The sequence below is a fragment of the Crinia signifera genome, chromosome 11, assembly GCF_055691185.1.
Source record: "Crinia signifera chromosome 11, ASM5569118v1, whole genome shotgun sequence".
Lineage (NCBI taxonomy): Eukaryota > Metazoa > Chordata > Amphibia > Anura > Myobatrachidae > Crinia > Crinia signifera.
In genome coordinates this window covers 1,573,807-1,585,828 of record NC_139227.1, presented here as the reverse complement: position 1 = coordinate 1,585,828, position 12,022 = coordinate 1,573,807, and the positions used below count along the sequence as shown (strand labels likewise).

Sequence of the window (12,022 nt, the reverse complement as noted above, 5' to 3'; positions counted from 1 at the left end):
AGTCTTGAACTTTCCAATTTCAGCCTTGTCTGTTTTCTGGAGGTGTGTTTTTGCAGGGCGTGATGCATATCCAGCCACCTTACCATCCACCGGTGGCTCCATGAGACTTATTCTTGTTTTTTTCTGTATTGCAGTGTGCTCCATTCTAGCCATTACATTCAGTGGATTTAAAGTTTCTCACTTGGAAGTTAGTGTTTCTTCTGGCTATGGCTTTGTATAGAAGGGTTTCGGAGTTGGGGACATTGTCTTGCAGGCCACCGGTCCTTGTTTTACGTGATGAAAGAGCTGTTATATGAACTGTTCCCTCTTTCCTGCCGAAGGTTGTGTCGCCATTTCATCTGAGCCAGGAGAAGGTTCTCCCGTTTTTCTGTCCTCCAATGGATTCTAAAAACAGGGACAAACTATTGCGTTTGGATGTGGTTCGGGCCCTCAAGGTTTACCTTGGTAGGGTTACTTTCTTTTTACAAGACTGATTCTTTGCTGGTGTTGTATGATGCTCATAAGAGAGGCTGGCAGGCCTTGAAGCAGACAATTGCTCATTGACTGAGGTTGGTGATTTTACATGCCTATACAAAAGTCGGTAGACTGGTTCCATCTAGGATTAATGCCTATACCAGAAGATTGGTTGCCTCTTCCTGAAATGTGTGTCATAGTGCTTTGGCAGAGCAGCTGTGCAAGGCTGCTACCTGGTCCTCTGTTCACATTTTTACCAAATTCTACCATTTCCATGAGTTAGCATCTGAGGTTGCTTCTTTGGGCAGCAGTTTTACGTGCTGTGGACGTGGGCGTACTCTCCCAAAGGAGGACCTCTTGAACGTCCCATGGTTAGCTGTGCCACCAGGATGGTCAGAAGAAAAAAGGAATTTTTGTAAGAACTTACTGTTCGGATACCTTTCTCTGAGTCCATCCTGGTGGTACAGTACTCCTTCCCTTTACACTCAGTAAGTATTTATACTGTTTCTTATTTCATAATATTGTTCATGGTTAAAGTTCATGTTTATTGTATATGTTCAGGCATTGTACTAAGTATTGTTTCCTAGTGGTCTCTTTTGAAGATGTACTGAGGTCTTCTGGGATGCAGCAGGGGAGGAGTCTGCCTCTTAAAGCAACAGCAGAGGTGCCCTGACTCCTCCGGACCCACTACATTGTATGGTTAGCTGGGCCACCAGGATGGACTGAGAGAAAGGGATCCGAACGGTTAGTTTTTACAAAAATCCTTTTATATGACTTTTGCCATAGACAATGGATTCAAAAGCAGTTTTCCAAAATCAGTGTGGGTTTGATACCATTTCAAATCTTAGCAGTGAGGCTACTCCCAGGGTGGTGCTGTTTGGCAGTCAGGGAAATGAGTAAGAGCAGAATACGGTTGTCATGTATTTGTGTGCTGCCGAGAAGTGCATATTCCTTTACAAACATTGTACATATTCAGCCAGGCAACTAATCCTTGATAAGACGTGGGTTTCATATGAAAAAAGAACACATTTAGCAATAACCCCATTAATACCTCATTTTACAATATTATTATTGTTTATTTATATGGCATGACAAGGTTTCTGAAGCACCTAACAATATATAAATGTGCAAAAACCAATGAAATAACAAATTACAGTACAAGGCTATATAGGACAAGTACAGTTGTGCTCATAAGTATACATACCCTAGCAGTATGTGTGATTTTCTGGCCATTTGTCAGAGAATATGAACGATACTCACAAACTTTTCCTTCACTCGTGGTTAGTGGTTGGGTGACGCCATTTATTGTCAAACAACTGTGTTTTCTCTTTTTTAAATAATAATGACAACAGAAACTGCCCAAATGTCCCTGATCAAAAGTTACAAGTTATCATTAAATTAAATGTCACATGGATGGGATGGCTTTCTATAAATATGTTTATATATTTTCTCTATACTTGTAAAGCTGCTCAAATCATTGTAGATCTTTAACCTGAACCTAATGTTTTTGTTAATAGAGGAAATCACATATTCTACATATTCTACATTGTACCCGGATACTGTACATTGCACCCGGATACTGTACATTGCACCCGGATACTGTACATTGCACCCGGATACTGTACATTGCACCCGGATACTGCACATTGCACCCGAATACTGTACATTGCACCCGAATACTGTACATTGCACCCGGATACTGCACATTGCACCCGAATACTGTACATTGCACCCGAATACTGTACATTGCACCCGGATACTGTACATTGCACCCGAATACTGTACATTGCACCCGAATACTGTACATTGCACCCGGATACTGTACATTGTACCCGGATACTGTACATTGCACCCGGGTACTGTACATTGCACCCGGATACTGTACATTGCACCCGGATACTGTACATTGCACCCGAATACTGTACATTGCACCCAGATACTGTACATTGCACCCGAGTACTGTACATTGCACCCGGATACTTTACATTGTACCCGGATACTGTACATTGCACCCGGATACTGTACATTGTACCCGGATACTGTACATTGCACCCGGGTACTGTACATTGCACCCGGATACTGTACATTGCACCCGAATACTGTATATTGTACCCGGATACTGTATATTGTACCCGAATACTGTATATTGTACCCACCTGGTACTGTACATTGCACCCGAATACTGTACATTGCCCCCTAATACTGTACATTGCCCCCGAATACTGTACATTGCACCCGAATACTGTACATTGCACCCGAATACTGTACATTGCCCCCGAATACTGTACATTGCACCCGAATACTGTACATTGCACCCGAATACTGTATATTGCACCCGGATACTGTACATTGCACCCGGATACTGTACATTGTACCCGGATACTGTATATTGTACCCGAATACTGTATATTGTACATTGTACCCGAATATTGTACATTGCACCCGAATACTGTACATTGCACCCGGATACTGTACATTGCACCCGGATACTGTACATTGTACACGGATACTGTACATTGTACACGGATACTGTATATTGTACCCACCTGGTACTGTAGAAAAGTTTCATATATTGTATATTATTTCCTTTGCTGTAGTGTTCTATACAATGCTGCCCTCAAATATACAACAAAAACTTAGTAAAGCAAATAACTATAAACATGCGCTCTTCCTATGTGACCCTTATTGTATAGTAAAACTACACAGGTTAATGATGCAGTTACTGTATATCCATCTATTGTTGCCCATGGTTATGTTGTCTCTTATACTCGTTTCATGCTTGTCTCTTAATTACACTTCCGATGTTCTCTTTAGTTGACTGTTGCTGTACTTTTTATTCCAATCATTCTGCTCTATCTACAGTATATACTGTATATCCCCTTTTTTTGTTCTCATTCCCAGTCTACTCCCACCTTCCCTCATCTCTCCTCCCCTGCCTGCCTCTCTCGCTCCCTTTCTCCCCCTCCTCCGTCTTCCTGTTTTCTCGCTTTCTGTTTCTTCCCTGGCTGCTCTCAAGACATTGCTCCCATCCGAAAAACCTTTTCCTAAAGCTTCCAGAGCCTCCGGCTTCAGCGGCTGTCTCTTTCTGTCTGTATGTCAGGCTCTCTCTCTCTCTCTCTGACAACTTTGTCTTTGTTTCCTGAGTATTCTCACTTTTAGAACCTCTCTTCATCCTGTCATTTCTCACATTCCAGTCTCTGTCTTTTCTTCTGTCTTTGTACGGAATACCTCACCCTTGGCTGATAGAAATTCTTAGCATACAGAGCCGCAATTGAACACAGAAGGCGGCAGATGTAAGCTGGCACATCTGCATATATCAGGAGATGCTGACAGATACATACAGATAGTTACATAGACACAGATACATTACAGATCCATTTCATCATCTGTCTGGGTAGTGGGCACACCATGCCCATGTAATGTACAGATACACTGGCACAATCACACATACTATAATGATCTATGTCCCACACCACAACAAGTGACACGAGGCAATGAGAATTAGTGATAGTGAGGTACAATATATACATATACACATATTGAGTAACATACATGTGAAGGCTTCTGCCATCTGAGTATGACTCCTACACGCTGCTCTCCTACTCTTTGCCTATTGTTCCTCTGGTTGGGGACATTTTTCTGTCACTTTTCCCCTTCGGTTACACGTGAGCGCTTCAAGGTAGTATTTGCCCCTGTGGTATGTAAAAGGACGTGTCACAAAGGCTATTGTCATGATGTCTGCAAACCCGGGAGCAACATGACGCTGATAGCAGAGAATGGAGGTTCCACAGACACACTCACAGGGTCTGGATTTAGAGTGGGTGAGTATTTGTCAGAATCCTAGACAGTTGGCAGAGAAAGTCTGGCGTAGCGGCACAGACAGGAAAGCGCTTCTACGGTGACACTATGACACTAGACCAGAGGTTCCCAATCGTTTTTGAATCACGGCTCCCTAGAGTATCAGAATTCTTTTCATGGCACCTCTAGGCCAAACATTAGTAAATAAATTGTTTGTATATCTCATACTTAGGTTTAATTATGTGATGAGGGACAGCATTTGCTTCTTTTATAATTGGCAGCCACCAGCACCTTCAATCCAATGCACCCCTGCAATTTTCCTGAGGCACCCCAGTTTGGGAACCACTGCTGTAGACACAAACAAAACAACAACTTTTTGTACCATATCCACACGCAATGTCCATTCATAGGTAGATGGTTCATTTAAACTTCCGCTGTACAGAGTGATAATGATCTGAGGAATAGGGATGTAATATAACTACAGGTACAGGTGTAAAATCTAAAGGAAAAGACCAATTACGCTGCTCGGAATCGGGCTCGGAATGATGGCGTCCGTGGGGGCTCGGATCTCTGGAATCCGAGTCTGCACATCTCTAATATATATATATATATATATATATATATATATATATATATATATATATATGTGTGTGTGTGTGTACTAAGGAACCAGTAATATAAGGTGTCGCATTAAAGAATAGTGAGAGTGCCTGCACTTTTCCATAATAAGGAATTAACAATAATATATTATATTGTATCATGAAAGAAGCAGCAATCTTTTTGTGTTGTGTTGTGCCTTATTATTATGTATGCCTCCTCCTTTTATAATGGACTTTGTTATATAAGAAAATAAATATTCCCTCTTTATTTTGTGCTTTCCTATGGTTTGGAGCCATAGCAGAGAATAATATGTATTGCATAGAATTACTTCATGTGGAAAATTGGGTGACTTTGTGAATGGGTGCGCTTATAATAACACCGTGGAGCAGCTAGATGTACATTTCTTTAAGGTGCCATTCAATAACACCTAAACAATAATGGTACAAGAAATAAAAAGAAATGTTGTCCAGCGCTATGGTGGTTCACGTGGTAACAATCACCCTTAGAAGTGATTGAATAGAATGTCAAAGTTATATCACCATGTACTCCTTTCCATAGGCGATAGGTTTTAAGTTCAATTGTACACTCCTCCTCCACAACCGGTACCATGCAATAGAAAGATAACACAGATAGTGCAGACTGATAAACAATGAACAGTTTTAATGAAGATGTACACTTACAATTGTGGGGGGATATAAAAGCATATCAACAACCCGGGGCAATGCAGGGCACGGAACAGGGTCAGCGGCAGGGCAATCCAGTCTAGATCTGGTCAAAGTCCTTCCTGCTGAATGTCCAAGGTCCACGATAGTCCCAGGTCCAGATAAGAATGGGTGGTTGGTGGTTAAGAAGCGCTAAACGCGTTTCAGATCCAATAGATCCTTCGTCAGTAGCATACTTAACCAGGTTCCTGAGCGCTTTAAATAGCGTTATCAATTACAGTTACTTCCGCATGTCGCGGCGGAAACAGTATGGCCGTGCGTTCCAAACGGCCGGAAGTGCGTTCCACAGTGTTAACTGTGGATGCGCACATAACTTCACGGGCACACTCTTAAATAAGAACATGGCTGTGCGTTCCAAGATGCCGCTAGCGTGCGTGTCACCAGCGGAATAATGTATACTTATTGACCAGCACATAATACAATTATATAAGAATGTCGATCATATACAGTACAATTTGGAGAAGAAAATATATGGACATATATAAAAAATATGGACATATATAAAAAACGATTAAACATATGCATACATCAATACCGTAATATAATAAAAAACATTTGATAAAAAGTGAATAAAAAGTGAAAAAACAGGAGGGATGGTCATTTTTAAGACAAGAAATGTTTGAGTTCAAATTCACCGTTTAATCCCCCTGGACCGAGGGTATTAAGACGGTGAATCCACCTCATTTCAGTTTGAGATAGCCTTTTGTCTATATCTCTAGTACGCCATCTAGGGGTTATCATTTGGATGCCAACAAAGTTTATTAAAAAACATTCTTTTGATTGATGGTGAGTTTTAAAATGATTTGATAGATGGTGCGTTACTAGGCCCTTTCTGATGTTGTAAATGTGTTCTGCTAGACGCACCTTCAGTTGGCGACTTGTCTTTCCAATATACAATAAATTACAAGAACACTCTAACAAATATATCACGTTTTTGGAGTGACAGGTTATGAATTCATTTATTAAATATTTCTTTTCTTTGGCTTTGAATTCTACTATTTTACGATTCGGATTTTTTACTGATTTGCACATCAGGCAATCACCACATCGGTGAAATCCTTTCGTCCTGATGCTCTGCCTTGGTATATTATCAATGGAGCTTTTAACCAAATGGGTTTTTAATGAGTTAGCTTTTCGATAGATAAAAACAGGTTTCTGGGGTAACATGTGTCCCAGAATCGGATCTTGTTGAATCAAGTGCCAGTGGCATCTTGGAACGCACAGCCATGTTCTTATTTAAGAGTGTGCCCGTGAAGTTATGTGCGCATCCACAGTTAACACTGTGGAACGCACTTCCGGCCGTTTGGAACGCACGGCCATACTGTTTCCGCCGCGACATGCGGAAGTAACTGTAATTGATAACGCTATTTAAAGCGCTCAGGAACCTGGTTAAGTATGCTACTGACGAAGGATCTATTGGATCTGAAACGCGTTTAGCGCTTCTTAACCACCAACCACCCATTCTTATCTGGACCTGGGACTATCGTGGACCTTGGACATTCAGCAGGAAGGACTTTGACCAGATCTAGACTGGATTGCCCTGCCGCTGACCCTGTTCCGTGCCCTGCATTGCCCCGGGTTGTTGATATGCTTTTATATCCCCCCACAATTGTAAGTGTACATCTTCATTAAAACTGTTCATTGTTTATCAGTCTGCACTATCTGTGTTATCTTTCTATTGCATGGTACCGGTTGTGGAGGAGGAGTGTACAATTGAACTTAAAACCTATCGCCTATGGAAAGGAGTACATGGTGATATAACTTTGACATTCTATTCAATCACTTCTAAGGGTGATTGTTACCACGTGAACCACCATAGCGCTGGACAACATTTCTTTTTATTTCTTGTACCATAGAATTACTTCATGACATAAATGTCTGTAGTAAATCTAAGTTATATACTGTACATGTTGGGCCTTATTTTGGTTACATCACCCCCCCCCCCCCCCCCCCGAACATGGGGGGGAGCGATGCTTTTTGTCTGCGAATACGCATTTATGTGCATGAGCAGATGCTGGGTGCAAGTGGGCACCTAGCGGTGCTGGTGGGGGGGCGGCGGTGACGTACTGTGCCCATGGGAACGCCCAGCATTTCTTGGTGAAACGTGAGTGCGGGGGGCGGATGTGCACTGGCCGCCCACTTCCTGTACAGGGAGCACTCACATCTACGACACCAGAGAGTGTCTTATATTTCCATGCACCTTCAAAATCATTGGATGGTCACCGACCATTATACCACTGTATGGCTGAATAAGTTGAAAATACGAATGGAAAATGCACCACATTTGTTATCCGTGTTTTGATAAAGCATGTACAGATCAGCAGTGATATCCGTGCACGCTTCTATGTGTAAAAATAAGTGGAATTAAACAAACACCAGGCTCTTGGACCGGTCCTGGTTACAAAAATACAAGGAAACTTTACGAACAACAAATCCCATTATGTGGGGCATTAATGGGCTCACTGGGACTTGTAGTTCCACAACAGAACCAATACCGTCATAATTATACACAAACACTAAAGTATGATTTTATTACACACAACATCCATACATACTTGTGTATCTTCAGCACGTAGATGTGGTCCACTTGTCTAGTAGAAATGTAATGGGGACCTGGGGAAAAAAATGATACTCTCCATCTCCGGTGTACATTCCTCCATGTAGGCATCTACGGGGTTAAAAATAATAACAAAAATAGCCCAAACCAGTGTACACGAGGAGCTGCTCCCCAATACTGAGTAATTCCCAGTGGCGTCGGTACTGGGATATACAGTATTGGTGTAATTACTTATATATAATTAACTAGTAAGCCTGCTCAAAGCAAAAGCTTCGAAATCTAGTCTGCTACCTTCTGTGTTTGTGCATGTCTGAGAAAGAGATGGAGTTTCACTCTCTGCCAACAGATGGCAGTGTTTCAGAGACTCATGGACACTAGATAGATAGATAGATAGATAGATAGATAGATAGAATGCTGATAGATAGATAGATCGATAGATAGATAGATCGATAGAATGCTGATAGATAGATAGATAGATAGATAGATAGATAGATAGATAGATCGATAGAATGCTGATAGATAGATAGATAGATCGATAGAATGCTGATAGATAGATAGATAGATAGATAGATAGAAAGCTGATAGATTGATAGATAGATAGATAGATAGATAGATAGATAGAATGCCGATAGATAATTAATATTGGTGTAATTTGCTGTAAAATGAAGTAAAGTTGATTTGTTTTTTTGTTATTTCAGCTTATATTGTATACAGATTGTAAATATTCTTACATCTTCTATTTCTCCTCACACAGTGGTTTGCCCCTTACCTTGTATGAATGGTGGTCAGTGCTCTACCAACAATCATTGCCAGTGCCCCCCAGAATTCACAGGCAGATTTTGCCAATTTCCTGCTGTCGCTGGTGGATCTAGAGTACGAGGTGCTACTGAGGCGGGTGAAGGAGAGGGAATAGAGCCATCATCAGGGAAACATGCCGTCTACGCTGTGCAGGTGATTACTGGAGAAGAAGATCCTGAAGGGAGAGGTGTGAAAATCAGTCAGTCAGCTCTCACAGTGCCCCTGGGACCAGGACACAGCTCTTCTGAAGGTATTCTTCCTTGTGCGTGTTGTCTTGTACAAAAGAGCTATGTAAAAAATGTTTGCAAAATGATGCAAAAACTTCCATCTCGATCAGACCTTCATCTCTATATCTTTAATTATAATAAACTGCTGAATCTTTTAAGGCCCCTATACACTAGTCCGACTTGTCCTGAGAGCAAGTCGGACCCAAATTCCCCCAAGCTCCCTTGGAAGTTCTCCTGAAGAGCTCACTAACGATTTGGCACTTGATGTGCCATTTTTTTACATGGGATAAATCGCATGTGATTGGTCCCATGTAAACTTCAGGGGTGTTATATATACGGGGCAGTATGGATGGTGTAATGGTTATATTACTGCCTCACAGCGCTGAGGTCATGGGTTCTATCCCCACCATGTGTTATATATACGGGGCAGTACGGATGGTGTAATGGTTACATTACTGCCTCACAGCATTGAGTTCCATTCCCACCATGTGTTATATATACGGGCCAGTACGGACGGTGTAATGGTTACATTGCTGCCTCACAGCACTGAGGTCATGGGTTCTATTCCCACCATGTGTTATATATACAGGGCAGTACGGATGGTGTAATGGTTAGCATTACTGCCTCACAGCACTGAGGTCATGGGTTCTATTCCCATCATGTGTTATATATACGGGGCAGTACGGACGGTGTAATGGTTAGCATTACTGCCTCACAGCGCTGAGGTCATGGGTTCTATCCCCACCATGTGTTATACATACAGGGCAGTACGGACGGTGTAATGGTTAGCATTACTGCCTCACAGCACTGAGGTCAGCACTGAGGTCATTCCCACCATGTGTTATATATACAGGGCAGTACGGATGGTGTAATGGTCAGCATTACTGCCTCACAGCACTGAGGTCATGGGTTCTATCCCCACCATGTGTTATATATACAGTTCAGTACGGATGGTGTAATGGTTACAGTACTGCCTCACAGCGCTGAGGTCATGGGTTCTATCCCCACCATGTGTTATATATACGGGGCAGTACGGACGGTGTAATGGTTAGCATTACTACCTCACAGCACTGAGGTCATGGGTTCTATCCCCACCATGTGTTATATATACGGGGCAGTACGGACGGTGTAATGGTGATAGCATTACTGCCTCACAGTGCTGAGGTCATGGGTTCGATTCCCACAATGTGTTATACATACAGGGCAGTACGGACGGTGTAATGGTTAGCATTACTGCCTCACAGCGCTGAGGTCATGGGTTCTATTCCCACCATGTGTTATATATACGGGGCAGTACGGATGGTGTAATGGTTGGCATTACTGCCTCCCAGCGCTGAGGTCATGGGTTCTATCCCCACCATGTGTTATATATATACGGGGCAGTACGGACGGTGTAATGGTTATAGCATTACTGCATCACAGCGCTGAGGTCATGGGTTCTATTCCCACCATGTGTTATATATACGGGGCAGTACGGATGGTGTAATGGTTAGCATTACTGCCTCACAGCGCTGAGGTCATGGGTTCTATTCCCACCATGTGTTATATATACAGGGTAGTACAGATGGTGTAATGGTTAGCATTACTGCCTCACAGCACTGAGGTCATGGGTTCTATCCCCACCATGTGTTATATATATACGGGGCAGTACGGATGGTGTAATGGTTAGCATTACTGCCTCACAGCGCTGAGGTCATGGGTTCTATCCCCACCATGTGTTATATATACGGGGCAGTACAGATGGTGTAATGGTTGGCATTACTGCCTCACAGCGCTGAGGTCATGGGTTCTATACCCACCATGTGTTATATATACGGGGCAGTACGGATGGTGTAATGGTTAGCATTACTGCCTCACAGCACTGAGGTCATGGGTTCTATCCCCACCATGTGTTATATATACAGGGCAGTACGGACGGTGTAATGGTTACATTACTGCCTCACAGCACTGAGGTCATGGGTTCTATCCCCACCATGGCCCTAACGGTGTAGCGTTTGTATATTCTCCCCTTGCTTGCGTGGGTTTCCTCCGGGTACTCCGGTTTCCTCCCAAAAATACACTGCTAGGTTATTTGGCTCCAAACAAAAAATATGAACCCTAGAATGAATGTGTGTGTGTAGGGAATATAGAATGTAAGCCCCTCTGGGGCAGGGACTGATGTCAATGCTTAAATATTCTAAGTAAAGTGCTGCAGAATAAATGTAATCATTCGCTCTATCTCTCCGCAGTCCAGGTCCTTCCACCTCTTCTAAATGTCAGAGTTCACCACCCACCTAATGCGTCCATTCAAGTTCACCGTATTGACGGCCTTGGAGCCGACGGAACAGGGGCTGGAGGACAGCATTTAATCGTACATCCTGAAGGAAATAAGGCAGCACCTTCCCGTCCTGTTACCTACAAACCTCTAGGACGATGCTTTCAAGACACTCTGCCCAAGCAAGCTGTAAGTACAGTTACTGATGTGTCTTCTCACCATGGGCGGCATGTTCTAACATCCGCAGACCAGCTCCGCCGCCCTTCGCCGCCCATCGTCGACATAATTATCGCATATGGTCTAACATATGCAATAATTATGGCAAAGGACAGCTCTTGGGTTAAGAGCTGTCCTTTGCGGTGAGCCAGCGGGTCCCGGCGGCTCCCCCCTTCCTCCCTTACCTGGCGTTGGTGCTGCTGCTGCGGCAGGAGGGGGCTGGCTCTCCTTCTCCTCCCTGCACCCAGAAGAGGATTACAGTGCAGGGAAGAGGAGGTCACAGGTCCGGGCAGCACAGCTCTGTGCTGCCCGGACACAGGTGAGGAAGGGGGGTCGGTGAGGGGCGGCGGGGGTCGGTGCGTGGCGGCGGTGGGTTGCGGTAATAGCCCATAGGCTT

General features: G+C 43.3%; 1 protein-coding gene across 2 annotated transcripts in view; it reads left to right on the top strand.

Moving 5' to 3' along the window:
* The first annotated feature begins 3,400 nt into the window (after positions 1-3,400).
* The window catches only part of LTBP3 (latent transforming growth factor beta binding protein 3), a 158,311-nt gene continuing 149,689 nt past the window's right edge, over positions 3,401-12,022 (top strand). Inside the window, exons 1-3 of one of the 2 annotated variants that reach the window (XM_083164804.1) lie at positions 3,401-4,274; positions 8,885-9,178; positions 11,384-11,598. In XM_083164804.1, coding sequence (XP_083020930.1) covers positions 4,031-4,274; positions 8,885-9,178; positions 11,384-11,598 — 753 coding nt within the window. In that variant the 5' untranslated portion in view covers positions 3,401-4,030. The remainder of the gene's footprint in view (positions 4,275-8,884; positions 9,179-11,383; positions 11,599-12,022) is intronic. The other variant, XM_083164803.1, reaches the window with a different exon arrangement.